This window comes from Chrysochloris asiatica, unplaced genomic scaffold, assembly GCF_000296735.1.
Source record: "Chrysochloris asiatica unplaced genomic scaffold, ChrAsi1.0 scaffold00018, whole genome shotgun sequence".
Taxonomy (NCBI): Eukaryota; Metazoa; Chordata; class Mammalia; order Afrosoricida; family Chrysochloridae; genus Chrysochloris; species Chrysochloris asiatica.
Genome location: NW_006408536.1, coordinates 19306714 through 19323248, shown reverse-complemented (window position 1 = coordinate 19323248; position 16535 = coordinate 19306714). Strand labels below are relative to the sequence as shown.

The 16535-nt window shown below is 41.0% G+C and overlaps 1 protein-coding gene across 1 annotated transcript in view; it reads left to right on the top strand.

Moving 5' to 3' along the window:
• Window positions 1-4832, top strand: part of SYAP1 (synapse associated protein 1) — a 31071-nt gene extending 26239 nt beyond the window's left edge. The window contains exons 6-9 of the mRNA XM_006835603.1: window positions 1062-1210; window positions 2628-2686; window positions 3131-3278; window positions 4705-4832. Of these exons, the coding sequence (XP_006835666.1) occupies window positions 1062-1210; window positions 2628-2686; window positions 3131-3278; window positions 4705-4832 (484 nt within the window). The remainder of the gene's footprint in view (window positions 1-1061; window positions 1211-2627; window positions 2687-3130; window positions 3279-4704) is intronic.
• Window positions 4833-16535: the final 11703 nt, after the last annotated feature.

Below are 16535 nucleotides of genomic sequence, written 5' to 3'. Positions count from 1 at the left end.
AGGCGATCCTCAGAAACTCTATACAGGGTCGCTGTGGGTCAGAACCGACTCGGCAGCACTTAACAACAACAACCCTGAAATTAGCCATTTTTCCAAAGAGCCCTGGTTTCTTTTAGTGACAAGTGGTATTTAGAAACCAAGATCAAGGTGTTAGCTGTGCTCGTGACATTTGAGGTCTGTATCAGTATTCATGGGCCCCCTTGTGGACTATGTGCATCCAGGTACATGTGCATACACTCAGTGCATCTGGATTCCACACCGTGTGTTTGCAGTACAAACCTCTTGACAGACATCATTCTAGTCATTGCCTTTTCCTTCTTTGTAACTCCCTTCTCCAGCAGGGAGAAACTTTGATACATGTACTTAGGACATCAGTCCCCCTAGATATAACCAATCTCCCATTGCCTCTGCCTAGACACCCTCCTCTCCGTGGTCAGGTCCAACTCCCATTCCAGGCCACGCCCCTGTGTAGACAATTACCTGCTCCCACTTAGACGCCAACACCCCACCCCAGGTGATTTTAATATGCAGCCGAGTGTGAGAAGCACCATAGAGTCCTCAGGTGCAACTGCACTTAAATCTTTTTAACCTTCTCTTAGCTCATTGTTAACTAGCTTATTAGTTGCTGGTTATCTGCAATTTTGCCAAACATTTCTTTTTACAAGGAGCACACCCATGACCGTTTCTTCTCACAGCTTGAAAACATTTAATACACTAAGCAACAAGGCATTGGTGGAAGCCTGGCTGTAGGTCACATCTCAAATTGTCCCCTGGTTTCCTCTGCTGAGGGCAGAGTTAGGTAACTACCAAGACTGTTGAGGTTTCCTTTGGGAATTTTTTTTCTAAGTTGCCTTTTGCTGCTGTGGAGGCGATAACTCTTTTCTTTCTCCTCTCATCCAGTGTTTCATTTCTGCAGCAAATGAGAACCTGGTTTGAACCCCACGTGGGTTTGAAAGAGCTCCCAAATACCATCTTCCTCCAGTCTCCTCTGCACTGACAACCCCATATGCCTGTGTGTACTGGTTTGCTCACGTGCTCAGCCAGATTGTGGTCTCTTACAGTGTGAAGGAAGAAGTGTTTTGGAGGAACTACTTTTACCGTGTCTCCCTGATCAAGCAGTCCGCCCAGCTGAGTGCCCTGGCCGCCCAGCAGCAGGCCGTGGAAAAGGAGGAGAGAAGGAATGTCCGAGAAGACAACCTGCCGCTGACAGGTAGCTTCCAAGGAGAACACTCCATTCTGTGGAGAGAACGGCTTTCACATTTGGGAGCTTAGCTTAGAGACTCTCAGGAGCTTGTCATCTTGTGGACAAATTCTTTCCAGTCCAGAGGAAACTCTCATTTCTGTTGCCCCTCTCTCTCTCCCAGCTCACACATCTTCTCCTGGCTCTGCTTTACTCTGCCCTTTTCTCGTTCCTTAGCTTCGATCACCATCTCCTCTGCATCTTTCATAACCCCTTCCCACACATGACTTTCCAGACCCGCTCTCCTCCGCTTGGATTCACACTGCCGCCGCCATGTCTTTGTTCTTCCTCGGACTTCCGTTAGACTTGGTGTTTCCTGAATAAGCACAGCCGGAAGGAGCAGAACTGAAGCTTGTTCCAGTCCCAGCTAGTCAAGGACACCTTCTGCTTGTTTCATTGTGACAGTTTAGTCGGGTTGTTGGGAAAGGGGTTTCACAGTATTAGCAACGATTTACAATCTGTAATAGTCATTGACGTGCGTTGTTGTCTTTTATGTCATTTGTTAACGTTTACTGAGCACCTGCTATGTTGTTTGTTGTTATGTGCCATTGAGTCGGTTCCGACCCATAGCGACCCTGTATAGGGTTTCCGAGGGTGTAAATCTTTACGGGAGTAGAAAGCCTCATCTTTCTCCCGCGGAGCAGCTGGTAGTTTCGAACGAATTACACCTGGAGCCCAATCCCACAAGAAGTGGGGAATGTAGGTTGTGGACTTTAAATGAATAAAGCAGTCCAGTGTGTCACGAGATCGAGGTTGTACTGCTCATATTAGGAAGAGACCAGCCACTGCAGGTACGGCCAGGCCATGTCATGAAGCCGCTCTGCCATTTTGTTAGCATCCATCCCAGCTGCCATGCTTCAGCATTGCTCCCTATGCCTTTTTCCTGAAAATGGCCATTTCACCAAATCATGCCTGTGTAACAAAACAGATTTATGACAGCGCTCCATAAAGACCAGCTCTCTAGTATGGTTCAGACAATCGAAAACAGGGCCAGTGAGGAAGACGAGGCTGCTACTCCTGACTGCAGCGGGGCTAGAATTTTGTGCTCTCTTACCTCCTGACAACAGGGAAACTGCTAACTCCCAGAATTCTCGTCCTGAAACAGTAGAACTCTTGTATGGTGATGGTCCTAGCACTGGAGTAAAGAGATGTTCCTGCTTGATAACATGTACAAAGGACATTGAATATGATGATATATTAAACAGTATCCCCCAAAATAAGATGTTGAGGCATTTTCGCATTGTAAGAACTTGAGAAATGCTGCATTGACAGCTTATTTTAGAAAAGTATTTCATAACATCATACTGGTGGGTATTTCAGCTGTGATTATAACCTGTGTTCGGAATTGTATCAAGCAATTATTGTCTCTTTTATTCTCACTTCATAGAGGCAGTACGGCCCAAAACACCACCTGTCGTAATCAAATCTCAGCTTAAAACTCAAGAGGTAATAACAGTTTTCCATTGTACCGAGCGGGTTGGTGTCTGGCAATGAGTCAGTGTGTGTTCCCCTAAGTCAGCTGCCACGTGGAAGGACTTAGGGGAACAGGGCTTCTCAGTAGTAAAGAGGAGGCACCGGGGCTTGACTAGTTGAGGCTCCATGGCAGAGACATGGACCGCTTTCCTGGTACGGCCACTTCTAGCTGTGTTCCTTGGGGATGAGATCAAGTGAGCCGAGTGATGGAAATTGGGCGTGAGACTAGACGATGCCGGGGGTGACACACTCAGTTACCAGCACCTGTGCCAGTTAGAAGGCGGAAGAGCAGTTGACCATTGCCTTACAAGTAGCAGAGGAAGGAGATGTCAGTGCCATCGCCTCCCACTGGGAGAGGACTTTGCACGGAAATGGCCCTTAGACAGTTGCTCCCAGAATGCCTTTCTCGAATTTCAGGATGAGGAGGAGATTTCCACTAGCCCAGGTGTCTCTGAGTTCGTCAGTGATGCCTTTGACACCTGTAACCTCAATCAGGAGGATCTGAGGAAAGAAATGGAGCAGCTCGTGCTTGACAAAAAGCAAGAGGAGACAACTGTTCTAGAAGGTAAACACCCAAACGCAGCCCCGCTAAAAACCTCTGCTCCCAAATTGCTAAGCTGACTGGAGGAAATGGCTATTCCGGAGCAACCCTGCAATAACCAGGTAGATGCGGGGCCTGCGTCTCTGTGACTGGTGGTGATGGTGGCCCAACATAATGAATTTAACCTGTCACTCAGTTATACTGAATTAGTATATGTCTAGGTAGAGAGAGATATTTACCCCAATCAAACCAGTTTTAAAAATCAAGTACTAGTACTTAAAAGGTTGTCCATTTTGCCTCACGAGGAGGTGGATTTCAATCAGTATGACCAGATCGCAGGCCCTTGGTCCAAAATGTGAGCAGAAGAGGACCAGACGAGTATGGAGTCTGGTTACACATCAGAGCTCCTCAGTGAAACGCTCCCAGCCCTACCCCCATGGCTAAGGGAGAAATTGAGACCCAGGTGGTGATGTGGTCTGTGAAGACGCTGCTTTCCATCCTACGCTGTAAGGCTGTAAGTGGCCTGGGGGTCTCCATGCTAGTAGAAGGCTCCTTTCTCAGCTGCTGTGTACAGCCAGAGTATTGCTTCTGCGATGCAGCAGGCTGCCTGTAGAAAGGGAAGGAATTGACACACGAGCCCAAGCAAGAGAGGCACAGCGTTGGGAAGGCCCACTGGGGCAAGTGCCTCTTCCTACTGGCTGAAAGACAAAGGATTGGTTAAACATCACCTTGGGAAGCTGGTCCCATGAAGCTCTCTCAGATGCGCAGTGCCTTCAGAAAGCCAGCTTTTCCCACAGTGGTGTGCACAGCAACACAGTTGTGACATAGTCGGCAGACTTTGCCGGCTGGATGTCCCATGAGAAAACTAGCCTCCCAAAGTTGAGTCTGAAAACTCTTTCACACTGGGGCGAGGAGGGAAGGCACGAAGAGCTGCTGGTGGGGAAAAGGGAAGCAAGTGGGAAGTGAAAACCTAGAGGCACTTTGGCCACTTGGGCAAGTCACAGGCTCTGTGAGCCTCTGCTTCCCAGTCTGGACAGTGTTGTGTGGAATCGGGGTGGCTCTAAGGATGAAGAGTATCCAGCTCAGTACAGTCCCTGCTCAAACGTTAGTGTGTTGGCTGCCATCATTATTGGGAATGGTAGAAGTGAACTTGCATGCAAAGATTAATAGTTATTGAAATAATTTTAATAAAAGGAAATGCAGAGGGAAGAAAAAGCCAAATAGCGCCCAGTTTACTGACGACACTTCATACCTTTGCTTTTATACTCTAACACCAAATGTCTGTCTGTCTGGTCCTTGTTCAAATTGGTTCCATTTTTCTGATGGAACTTAGTGGTACAGTGCACGAATCCTCGCCAGGGCTGATGGACGTCATGAAAATTGATGGGCGTGTGAAAACCAGCATTGTGAGTCCCCACAGAATCTTACTTCTCATTTGTTCCTTTTTCAGATGACTCTGCCGACTGGGAAAAAGAGTTGCAACAGGAACTTCAAGAATATGAAGTGGTGGCAGACTCAGAGAAAAGAGATGAAAACTGGGATAAGGAAATAGAGAAAATGCTTCAAGAGGAGAATTAGCCGCTTCCTGAAACAAATGGTTATTCCTGAGCCTTCTGCAAACTGTCAGTAAATTCATGCAGTCCAGACTCACTGAATCACAGAGGAACACAACTTGATGGAAATTTAGAATTGCTTCAGCCAGCAGAGTTTTTTTGTTGTTGTTGGGTTTTTTTTCAAGCTGAAACTTGCCTCTGCTACTTATAAAAAAAAAAAAAATAGTATCTAGACCAGTTATCCTAATCAATAAGAAGAGATGTTTTATGTAATTCTTCAGTAGAAATCTAGTTGGGCAAGTCTTTGTAATCAGCATAGAAATCTTTGTTGAAAAAACACAAGTAAAATCCTAGAATTCTGTTTTCTGTAAAGTCAATAAATATAACTTAATTTATTCTTCCATCTTACTTTTATAAACATTTGAACTCACTGTATTTTCTTTGCTATGTGTTTGTTAATGAAGTGATTACTATGAAAAGGACCAAATTATACCAAAGAACTTAGAGGAAGTACTTTAAAAATTATCTTGATAGGTATGAGGGGGCTTAAAAAGTTAATGGAAACATGGAATTAAAAGATAATGGCATTTTGTCACAAACCTTTTGAAGTCCCTTTGTATTTCCTAGATTTCCATCTGGGAGCCAAACGATAAAATATGATAAAATCTGTTATGTTGATTTTTAATGGCATAAATATCACAATTTGACATTAAGAAATCCTGTGCAAATGTTTCTTTTTCTTTGGGGATTTACTTTTTTGTTTCCCCACATTTAATGTTTTCCTAAATTTCATGTCAGTAGTCTTACGGAAAGCGGTCCCTTTCATCCTTTTTATATTAAGGACCTCCAAGCCTGTTCACTTCAGAGCCTCTTGTTTCAGTCACCATCACGTATAAATCAATGTTTAGCTTCGTTTGTCTTCATTACACTATCAGTCTTTCTAAGATTGTGTTCTTCTGAGTACAGCCAACTCTAGTGATGAACTCTAATTGGTTTTGTGTTGTACCAGCAAGTACATGTTCATAGAATGATTCTTTTAAAAGAACACAATGCCTTACTGTCAGAAAACTTCTGACGCATTTTGCTTCTTGAGCTTTTCTCAAGGAGCCTTTAGAAAGAAGAACAGAATTAAGAAATGTCATTATTTTTAAGAATATATATATATACCTATTCATGTTCTTGCCCCATAAAAATTAATCTGTGTCTTCTGAGCAAAGATGAAGTCAACGAGCGAACTGGGCCCAGAGCCAAGCACTACCCTGGCTGGGTTCATAGTTTGGACTCTGCACATGTGAGTAAGGCCAACTCAGTCGGCATCGCTTTTGATAGCAGTAAACTGTCTAACTGCGTTAGTGGGTTCATCATAATAAAATATTCTAACGCAGGCAGTAGGTTCTCTGAGGGTATTGTGTGAACCCTCCTCCCACCCTAGTTGTACTGTTGTTAAGTGTTGTGGAGTCGGTTCTGACTCATAGAGACCCTGTGTATGGTTTCCGAGGGGCGGCTGGTGAGTTTGAACCACTAACCTTGCTGCTCAAACAAACCTTGAGGTTGAGGTGGCATCATACCAGGTCTCGTCATTAGGAGCCTTCACTTCGGCTCTGCCTCATAGCGACCCTCTGCACAACATAAGGAAACACTGCTCGGTTGTGTGCCATCCTTACAATTGTCACCCTTGAGCCCACTGCTGTTGCTGTGCCAGTCCATCTCATTAGGGGTCGCCCTTTGTTTTCCTCTGATCCTCTTCCAAACATGTCCCTCTCCAAGGACTGGTCTCTCCTAGTAACATGTCTGATGTATGAGAGATGAAGTTGAAGCTTAGAAGCTCCAAGCTTCTAAGGAGCATTCTGGCTGTACTTCATCCAAGATGTTTTTGTTAAGTACCTTCGAGTCGGTTCCGACCCATAGCGACCCTGTACAGGGTTTCCGAGATAGATTGTTTTTCTGGAAGTCCATGTACTTTGTTTTTTTGGGGGGGGTTTTGTAACTTTTTCTTGTGAATTGAGTTTACAGAGAAGATCATGCATTTTTGCATTTTACAGATTATACACTTGTTTCATCTCAATGACTGCAATCCCCTCCATATAACATCTTCCCTGTGCTTCCTAGCTCCATTCCACCCTCCTTCCCATCCCTTCTCAACTCTGTCCTTAGGTAAATGTTGCCCTTTTGATTTGGAATGACTGACCATTCCATGGTGAGCAGACCTTAGTAGTAGTGTTGTGCCCCACCCCCTTACATATCTACAGCTTGGCTGAAAACTGGGTCACAGGGCGAGCTCCTTTCCAGACCTGAAAGGTAATTGAGGCCCATAGCCTTGGGTACTCTCTAGTGTATTTCTGGAGTAAGCGTGGTCTTCTTTGATATATCATTTTGAGTTTGTTCTACATTTTCTGTCACTATATCTGGGGCCTTTTCAGAGCAGTTGATAGTGGTAGCCAGGCACCACTGAGTTCACCCGGTCTCAGAGTAGTAGAGACTGATGTCCACGTGGTCCATTAGACCACTAGATAAATTTATTCCAACCCTCTTCCGTTCTCATCACTTCTTTTCCTCTGCACATGGAGAGACCCATAGCTGTACCTTAGATGGACACTCAAGAGCTTTTCAGATCCCAGATGCTACTCACCAAAGTAAACTATAGACCATTGTGTTTGTGGCCAATTGAAGTCCCTGGTGCTTTTAATATTCTTCTCCACACCATAACTCAAATGCATCAATTCTTTTGCATTCTTCCTTATCAATTGTCCAACTTTCACATATGCATGAGGCTATTGAAAATACCGCGTCTTGAGTCACATATACCTTAGTCCTCAAACTGGTATCTTTGTTCTTGTTGTTGTTAAATCCCATCGAGTTGGTTCCAACTCATAGCGACCCTGTATAGGGTTTCCAAGGAGCAGCTACTGAGTTTGAATGGCTGAGCTTGCAGTTCAAATGAGCTTGCAGTCCAGTGATTATCCTAAAGCACCACACCAGGCCTCAATACAAAAGAAAGAAACTCCGCCTACTCCTGCACCATCTTCTCGATTGTTCCCATGTTTGAGCCCGTTGTTAAAACAGCGACCTGTCAATCTATCTTATTGAGGGTCTTCCTCTTTTTCACTGACCCTCTACCAAACATGGAGTCCTGGTGTGGTACTGTGGGGTAAAGCACTGGACCACAAGGTCAGTTTGAACTGCAAGGTTGGTGGTTCAAATTCACTAGCCACTCTTCAGAAACCCTATATACAGCGTAATTATGAGGCTGAAGGAGCTCTGGTAGCAGTGGTTACGAATCGGGCTGCAAGCCGCAAGGTCAGCAGTTCGAAACTACCAGCTGTTCCGCGGGAGAAAGATGAGGCTTTCTGCTCCCGTAAAGATTTACAACCTTGGAAACCCTGTACAGGGTTGCTATGAGTCGGAACCGACTCCACGGCACATAACAACAGCAAACATGATTCCTTTTCCATAGTGAAAAACAACAATCATGAAGAAATAACAGTTACACATAATAATAATAAAATGTGCAAAAAAAATTAATAAGATGATTGTTTCCAGGAACCTCAAATACAGGTAAAACTAAATTATGTTGAAGCAATAAAATAAGTAAAACAGCTGCCAGAAATTTCAAGGAAAAAACAAACAAGGTCTACTATTACATATAGCAAAATAAAACCAATGTAAAGAGGGCCTCCAAAATTGAGTTAACACTCAATTTTGTTCCCCTCCATGGAAATCTTTAGTAAAAGGTGAAAGATTCTTACAGTTTGAAAAGAAACAAGAATTTTACCAACAAGCTGGGAGTGACAATTGCCAGGTAACTGAAGGTGGGAATTCACCCATTCAAATACCTTCTGCTGTACTTTCTGTCCACAGTGTTGGAGAACTGCATTCTTTAGTAGTTTTCAAAGAAGCCTCTAAGCTTTTAGCATAACTATGGTTATGCAAAAGTGAAATGAGTCAATGTCCTTGAACTTCACCCTGGAGCCTTTGGGGAAAGGAGGGAGGGCAGGCTGCAGTCTTCTATGATTCACCAGGGTTCAGAGTGTGATTTCTTTTGCCTAAAGGATTTTTGTTGACCCCTTATGAAATTGTGAGGAATGTTGTCCATACTGACAAACGCTCAAGTAATACAATCTGTACTCATTTTACCAGAGAGAGGTTTTCTTTGTTTGATTTTGCAAAATCAGGCACCCAATCCAGTAGAGACGCGCGGCATGGCTGGCCAGCAAACAGTTTTATTCCCCTGTCCCTAAAAAGCCCCTCCTCCAGTTCTCCTTCCACAGGTTATTGCAAGGTCACCATCTTCTTCCAAGGTCGCCTAATAGTCCTTACTGGGAGCATTCTCATTTAAATTTAGTTTTCCCTTCTCCATGAACTTCCCCTATTTCCTTGATGGGTGTATTCTTAGTTTAAAGTCTAGCTGGTCAAACTAGTTCTTCACCTCCTTTTGGTATCCTAGCCTGCTACCCCCAAGACTTCCCTTAGTCTTGAAGATGGACCATGTCCACAAGAGTGATTTCTCACAAAATTGATGTCAGAGCTATATATCTAACATGAAAGGTTCACAATATAATGTTAAATGAAAAAAGTCAAGTTACACAAATACATTGAATAGAATTACACTCTTTCATCCCCAAAATGCACATGCTATGTATGTGTGGGACCTGAATATGCATAGAAAGAACAAAAAAACGACCAGAAGGCTCACTCTGAAATGCTCTACCATCACCGCAGGATCGTGAAGGCAAAAGAAGAGGAAGCCGGGCTGAAGGAGAAATCCAACTAGAGCCGCAAGGAAGAACAAAAGGCAAAAATGCCGAAGCAAGAAGATGAGATTCATCACAAGTGTGCAAACGCTCCCAAAGCCCAGGAAAATCCCAAAGCACTGGGATAAAATAAACTCAGAATTAGGATTTAAAGAAAGAAAAGTGTCTCTGGTAATTAACTCTCAATAATCAGCGAGGTTCAGGGGTTCTTTCTTACTCATTATTTGTGTATGTGTTTTCACAAATGTCTGCATGTGTCCAGAGACCATAGTTCAGTAGTGGTCACCAGGGACAGGGATGAGGAGGGGATGGGGTAGCTATTGCTGAAGGGATACTGAGTTTCTGTTGGGAGTGATGTTAACTTAGTTAAAAATAATCCAAACACACCAACCAAATTTTAGAATTAGGTTTATTCCAGGAAGTTATTCTGTATTCATGTAGGGAGATCATTTGATACCAGAAAAAACAACTGGTTCATCCATGTTATGCGGTGGTTTACCGCTTCCTTGTTATTCTTCAATGTAGCATAATATTCCATTGTGTGTATGTACCACAGTTTGTTTATCCATTCTTCAGTTGATGGGCATGTTGGCTTTAATCATGAGATAATGTCCATCTTTATCTATTATGCTGGCTTTTGCCTTAAAGTTTATTTTATCCGAGATTAGCACTACCACTCCTGTTCGCTTTTTATTGCAGTTAGCTTGGTATATTTTTTCCCATCCTTTCACTTTTAATCTGTTTCTGTGTGTGTGAGATGCATCTCTTGTTGACAGCATACTGAAGGATCTTGTTTTCTTATCCATTCTGCCACCCTCTGTCTCTTAACAGGTGCATTCAATCCATTTACGTTCAGTGTAATTATCAATAGGTATTGATTATTTGTTGTCATTATATTCGTTTTTTTGTGGTGTTGCTGCTTCTTTGTTCTGTTTGTCTTTCTCTGTTGAATTCATGATTTGTGTGCTCTTTCTTGTGTGTTTCCTTATAGTTTTAATGTTTTCATATTCTTCTTGGATTCTCATTCTCTTGGCATGCTGTGAAGTGTTAATTTTCTTTGAGGCTGCCCTATGGTCCATTGAATTCTCTGTCCCTAACGCACAAACATCAATATCCTAGACATCAGTGAGCTGAAATGGACTGGTATTGGTCATTTTGAATCTGACAATCATATGGTTTACTATGCCGGGAATGACAAATTGAAGAGGAATGGCATTGCATTCATCATCAAAAAGAACATTTCAAGATCTGTCTTGAAGTATAATGCTGTCTCTCCTAGGATAATATCATACACCTACAAAGAAGATCAGTTAATACCACTATTATTCAAATTTACGCACTGAGGACTAAAGCCGGTGATGATGAAACTGAAGAATTCTAGTAACTTCTTCAGTCTGAAATCGATCAAACATGCAATCAAGATGTTTTGAAAATTACTGGTGATTAGAATGCAAAGGTTGGAAATAGATCAGTAGTTGGAAAATATGACCTTGGTGATAGAAATGATGCTGGAGAGTACATAATAAAATTTTGAAAGACCAATGACTTATTCACTGCAAATACCTCTTTTTAATATACACAGACTTCACCAGATGGAATACACAGAAATCAAATTGACTACATCTGCCCGAAAGCAGGGTGGAAAAGTTCCGTTATCAGCCAAAACAAGGCCAGGGCAGACTGTGGAACAGACCATCTATTGCTCATATGCAAGTTCAAGCTGTTGTTGTTAATTACTATTGAGTCGGGTCCAACTCATAGTAACCCTTTATAGGTTTCCAAGGAGTAGCTGATGAGTTTGAACCACCGACCTTGGGATTCAAACTGACTTTGTGGTCCAGTGCTTATCCTACAGCTCTATACCAGGAAAGTACTCCAGTTCAAGCTGAGGCTGAAGAAAATTAGAAAAAGTCCATGAGAGCGAAAATTTGAGCTTGAACATATCCCACCTGAGTTTAGAGACCATCTCAAGAACAGATTTGATGCATTAGACACTAACGCCAGAACCAAAAGTGCTGTGGGATGGCATCAAGAACATCATAGAGGAAGAAAACAAAAGGTCATTAAGAAGACAATTAAGAAACTTGCTCTCCAAGGCAGAGATGCTAAAGCAAATGGAAGAAATGAGGAAGTAAAAGAGCTGAACAGAGCATTTCAAAGGGCAGTTCAAGAAGACAAAGTCAAGTGTTATAATGAAATGTGCAAAGACCTGGTGTTAGAAAACCAAAAAGGAAGAACACGCTCAGCATTTCTTTCTTTTTAAACTTTTTATTTGTGAATTAAGTAAACGTTTACAGGGAAGATCTTCAGTTATACATTCAGCAAATCATATACTTTGCTTCATGACAGTGATTGCGATCCAACAATTAACAGGATTTACCTCTTCACTTTAAATTATTGCTGTCCTCCCTGTACCTCCTGCTACCTGCATCTGTCCTCTGCTAACCTCCTGTCACTCATGTTAACATAAATAATTTTCCCTCCTGCTTCCCCCTCACTATTATTGATTGTTTCTTTTATTCGTTAAACCTTTTCTTGACTTTTTACAACATTGGTCACATACAATATTTGTCCTTTTTTCAATTTCACTAAGTTCAACATAATTTCACTCAGCATTATGTTGTCCAGATTCATCCATGTTGTGAGGTGTTTTGCAGATTTATAGTAATTCTTCAAATGTTATCTAGTACTCCATTGTGTGTATCTACCAAAGTTTGTTTAATCATTCTTGTAGTGATGGGCATTTAAGCTATCTCCTTTTTATGTGTCTCTTGCAGATACTATATTGAAGGATCTTATTTTCTTACCCATTTCGCTTTCACTGTCTCTTGGCTGGTGCACTTAACCCATTAACATCCCATGTAATTATCAGTATGTATGAATTGATTAATTATCAATAGGTTTGAATTGATTGCTGTCATTTTTGAGTTTATGTGGGTTATTTTGGTGTGTTTGTGTGTGTGTGTGTGTGTGTTGTCTCTGGTTTTTCTTTGTTCTACATAATTTTCTGTGCTGAGTTCATTTTGTTTGTGGATTTTCTTTTCATTTTCATTTCTGTTGTGTTAATGTTTACACAATCTTTCTAGTTTTCATCTTTTTATTTTGAAGTACAGATATAATGATTTTCTTTGAGGTTACTCTGTAATTTATTAATTTTCTCCCTATTAAAACCAGTCTGTTTTATTTTGACATCTATTTGACTTCCTAGCCATTGGGAAGCACTTTATCTACACTATTCCCTCTTTTTACTTTGTAGTGAACTTCATTATAAATTGATATCTTATAGGTTTGATTTACTTTATATACTTCTACATCTTGATCAAGTTCTAGGTGGTGTTGTCATGTATGGTAATCTCAGGTTGTTGTCTGCTCCTGTTGGCTCTCAGTCCAAAGAACACCCTTTAGTATTTTTGGTAAAGTTGGTTTGGTCACTATCAATTCCTTTAATTTCCAGTAATCAGGAAACATCATAATTTTGCCATTATATTTAAGGGACAGGTTTTCTGGTATATGATTCTTGGTTGGCATTATTTTCTTTAGAATATTGTATATGTCATCCCATTGCCTTCTTGCCTGCATGGCTTCTGCTGAGAAATCAGAGCTTGGTCCTATTGGCTCTCCTTTGGAGGTAAGTTTTAATTTTTCCCAATCTACTCTCAGGATTCTTTCCTTGTCTTTGGTTTTGGAAAGTTTAATTATGATATTTCTTGGTGATTTTCTTTCAGGGTCTATTCTGTTTTGGGTTCATTCAACTTCTTTTATGCTTATCTTATCATCTTTCATGACATTAGGGACATTTTCTTCTAGCAATTCTTTGACAATTTTCTCTGTGCTTTTTCATTGTCTTTTTTTGTTCTGGAATTCTGATCATCCTTAAGTTGTTCCTCTTCATGGTATCCCATATAACTCAGGCTTTCTTTAGATTTTCTCATTCTTTTTTCTGGTTGTTCTTCTAGCAATAATAGCATTAAGAGATGTGTCTTCTGCTTACTAATGCTGGCTTCCATTGCTTCAAATCTATTCCTTTGCCCTTTCAATCTGTTGTCCATATCTGAAATCTTAGTATTAATCTTCTGGATTTCTAATTGCAGGTTTTGTATTGCTTCAAATTTGCATTTATTTTGTTTGTTCTTGTAGTGTTTTCCTGAATTCTTGTAAAATTTTCTCTGTGTTCTTCTTGCTTTCCTGGATCTTTCTGTAAATTCTTTGAAGGTACCTAACTATCATTTTTTTAAATTATTTGTCAGTTCTGTTACCTTTTCTTCATCAGAAATGTTTTCTGGCTCTGCATCTTCGCCATTTGTTTGAGCCATTCTCTCTAATTTCTTTGTGTAAGCTAAATTTTTCTGTTGTCTATGAGGCATTGTGGGATTGTAGTATTTGTATTTAATTGATGATTGCATGTTGATGTATTCTTAGGCTCTCACTAACTGTCTCCTGTGGATATAGTTAAAGAATGTATACCATTCTTGTTCACTGTGCACCTCAGTTTTGGGTGGGTTTGGCTGGTGTTGGCTTTTGTCTATCATTGATTAGGTGGTATAGGAGCTAGTATTAGCTGTTGTCCAGTGGATGGAGCTGCAGAGGGTATGGCTATGGCTGGGTTATATGGGTATGTTTTCTGTCACCTGTCTAGTGGGGAAAAGAAACTAATTTCTAGTCCAAGACCTGATGCCTGATAGCCAATTCCACACAGTATGGTTTCCTCATAGGGTTTCCAAGCTACCCTTTTTGTTAGCAGCCAAGGCCTTAACCACTGCACCATAAGAGCTCATGTGAATAATAGATAGGGGGCTGGAAAATACAATATTATTCTTGACACCTATATTCCCAGCTATTATTTGGGCTTCTTATACTAAAGAAGGAGTCCTGGTGTGGTACTGTGGGCTAATGCGTCAGACTGCAAAGTCGTTAAGAACTGCAAGGTCAGTGGTTCAAGCTCACCAGCTGCTCCTTGGAAACCCTGTACAGGGTATCTATGGGTCAGAACTGACTCAACGGCACAACACAACAACAACAACATGGATTGATTGCTGTCAGTTTTCTGTGTTTTGTTTTGTGGTGCTGCTGGATTTTTGCTCCACATAATTTTCTATGCTGAGTTCATTTTATTTATGGGTTTTCTTTACATTTTCATTTCTGTTGTGTTAATGTTTACTAAATCCTTCTGATTTTCCTCATTTTTAATTTTGGTACAGGTGTATTAATTTTCTTTGAGATTACCCTGTAGTATATTAATTTTTTCCCTGCTTAAAACAGTCTATTTTATCTTGAAATCTACTTGACTTCTTGCCATTTGGAAATTCTGTAAGTACACTGTTTCATCTTTTTTTGATTTGTAGTTGATTTTATTATATATTGATACCTCTGGTTCCCTATTTTCATTCTTGTAGGTTTGTTTTACTTTAAATATGTCTATATCTGGATTGAGTTCTGAGTGGTGTTGTCATATATGATCATCTCAGGTTGTCTGTTGTTATTGGTTTTTAGCCCAAATAACACCCTTTAGCACTTTTTTTTTAAGTTGTTGTGGTCATTACAAATCATTTTAATTTCTGTTTATCAGGAAATGTCCTAATCATATTTGATGGACAGTTTTGCTGGTAAATAATTCTTGGTTGGCAATTTTTTTCTTTCAGAGTTTTATATATGTCATCCCACTGCCTTCTTGCCTGCATGGTTTCTGCTGAGAAATAAGAGCTTAGTCATATTGGTTGTCCTTTGGAGCTAAGTTTTAGTTTTTCCCGAGTTGCTCTTAGGATTCTTTCGTAGTCTTTGATTTTAGAAAGTTTAATTATGATATGTCTTGGTGATTTTTGGGGGGTATCTATCCTGTTTGCTTGGGACTCGTTCAGCTTCTTGTGTGCTTATCTTCTCATCTTTCATGATGTTAGAGAAGTTTACTTCCCACAACTCTTTGACAACTTTCTCTGTGCTTTTTATTGTCTCCTCCCGTTCTGGAATTCCGACCACCCTTAAGTTGTTTCTTTTCGTGGTGACCCACATAACTCAGACTTTCTGTGGATTTTTTCATTCTTTTTTCTGATTGTTCTTCTAAGATAATAAATGGTATTGAAAGATTTATCTTCAAGGGTTCACTAATTCAGGTTTCCATTGCTTCAAATATTCTCATTTACCCTTCCAATATATTGTCCATTCCGAAATCTTAGTATTAATTTTCTGGATTTCTAATTGTATTGTTCCAAATTTTGCATTTATTTTGTCTGTTTGTTCTAGTAGTGTTTTTCCAAATTCTTCTCAAATTTTTTCTGTGTTCTCCTTGCTTTCCTGGATCTTTCTGTCAATCTGTTGAAGGTACCAAAATATCATTCTTATAAATTCTTTGTTAGTTAATTCCATTACCTTTTCCCCCTCAGAAATGTTTTCTGTCTCTGCATCTTGGTCATTTGTTTGAGACATTCTTTCTTCTTTCTTCATATGGGCTAAAATTTTCTGTTGTCTCTGGGGCATTGTGGGGTTGTCATATTTGTAGAAACAAATGGTGCAGTTGTTGGGCCCAGAAGGGATAAAACTCTGGGGTGGGGGTGGGGGGTTCCTATAATTTAAGGAGCATACAAGGTGGTTGTGGAATGGAAATGACAGCAGAGTTTCTGGCCCTAGATGTAGTTCCTATTGGCCTCAGTGTTATCTATGTTCGAGGCAATCAGTCTGGAAGTAGTTTGTGGGAGCCTTTGATGGAGCTGGTTTCAGCGTCTTTTAGTACAACAGAGAAGCTGAGGTAGGGTGACTAGTTAAATGCTCTTCTGGTGGCTCTGTGGATTTTGTAGGTCTGAAGCCGAGCCCACCTGCATCCAAAGCAGTACACCAAAGTGGTGCAGCTAGCCCCCAATTCACATTGGCGTAGATCCCAGACACGTGACTCCCAAACTCCTGGAGAGCAGGGTGTGTGCTGGGGGTGGATGACAGTGGGAGCTGGCCACACCTCTGGTTAACAGGCAAACATGGGGAAAAAATTT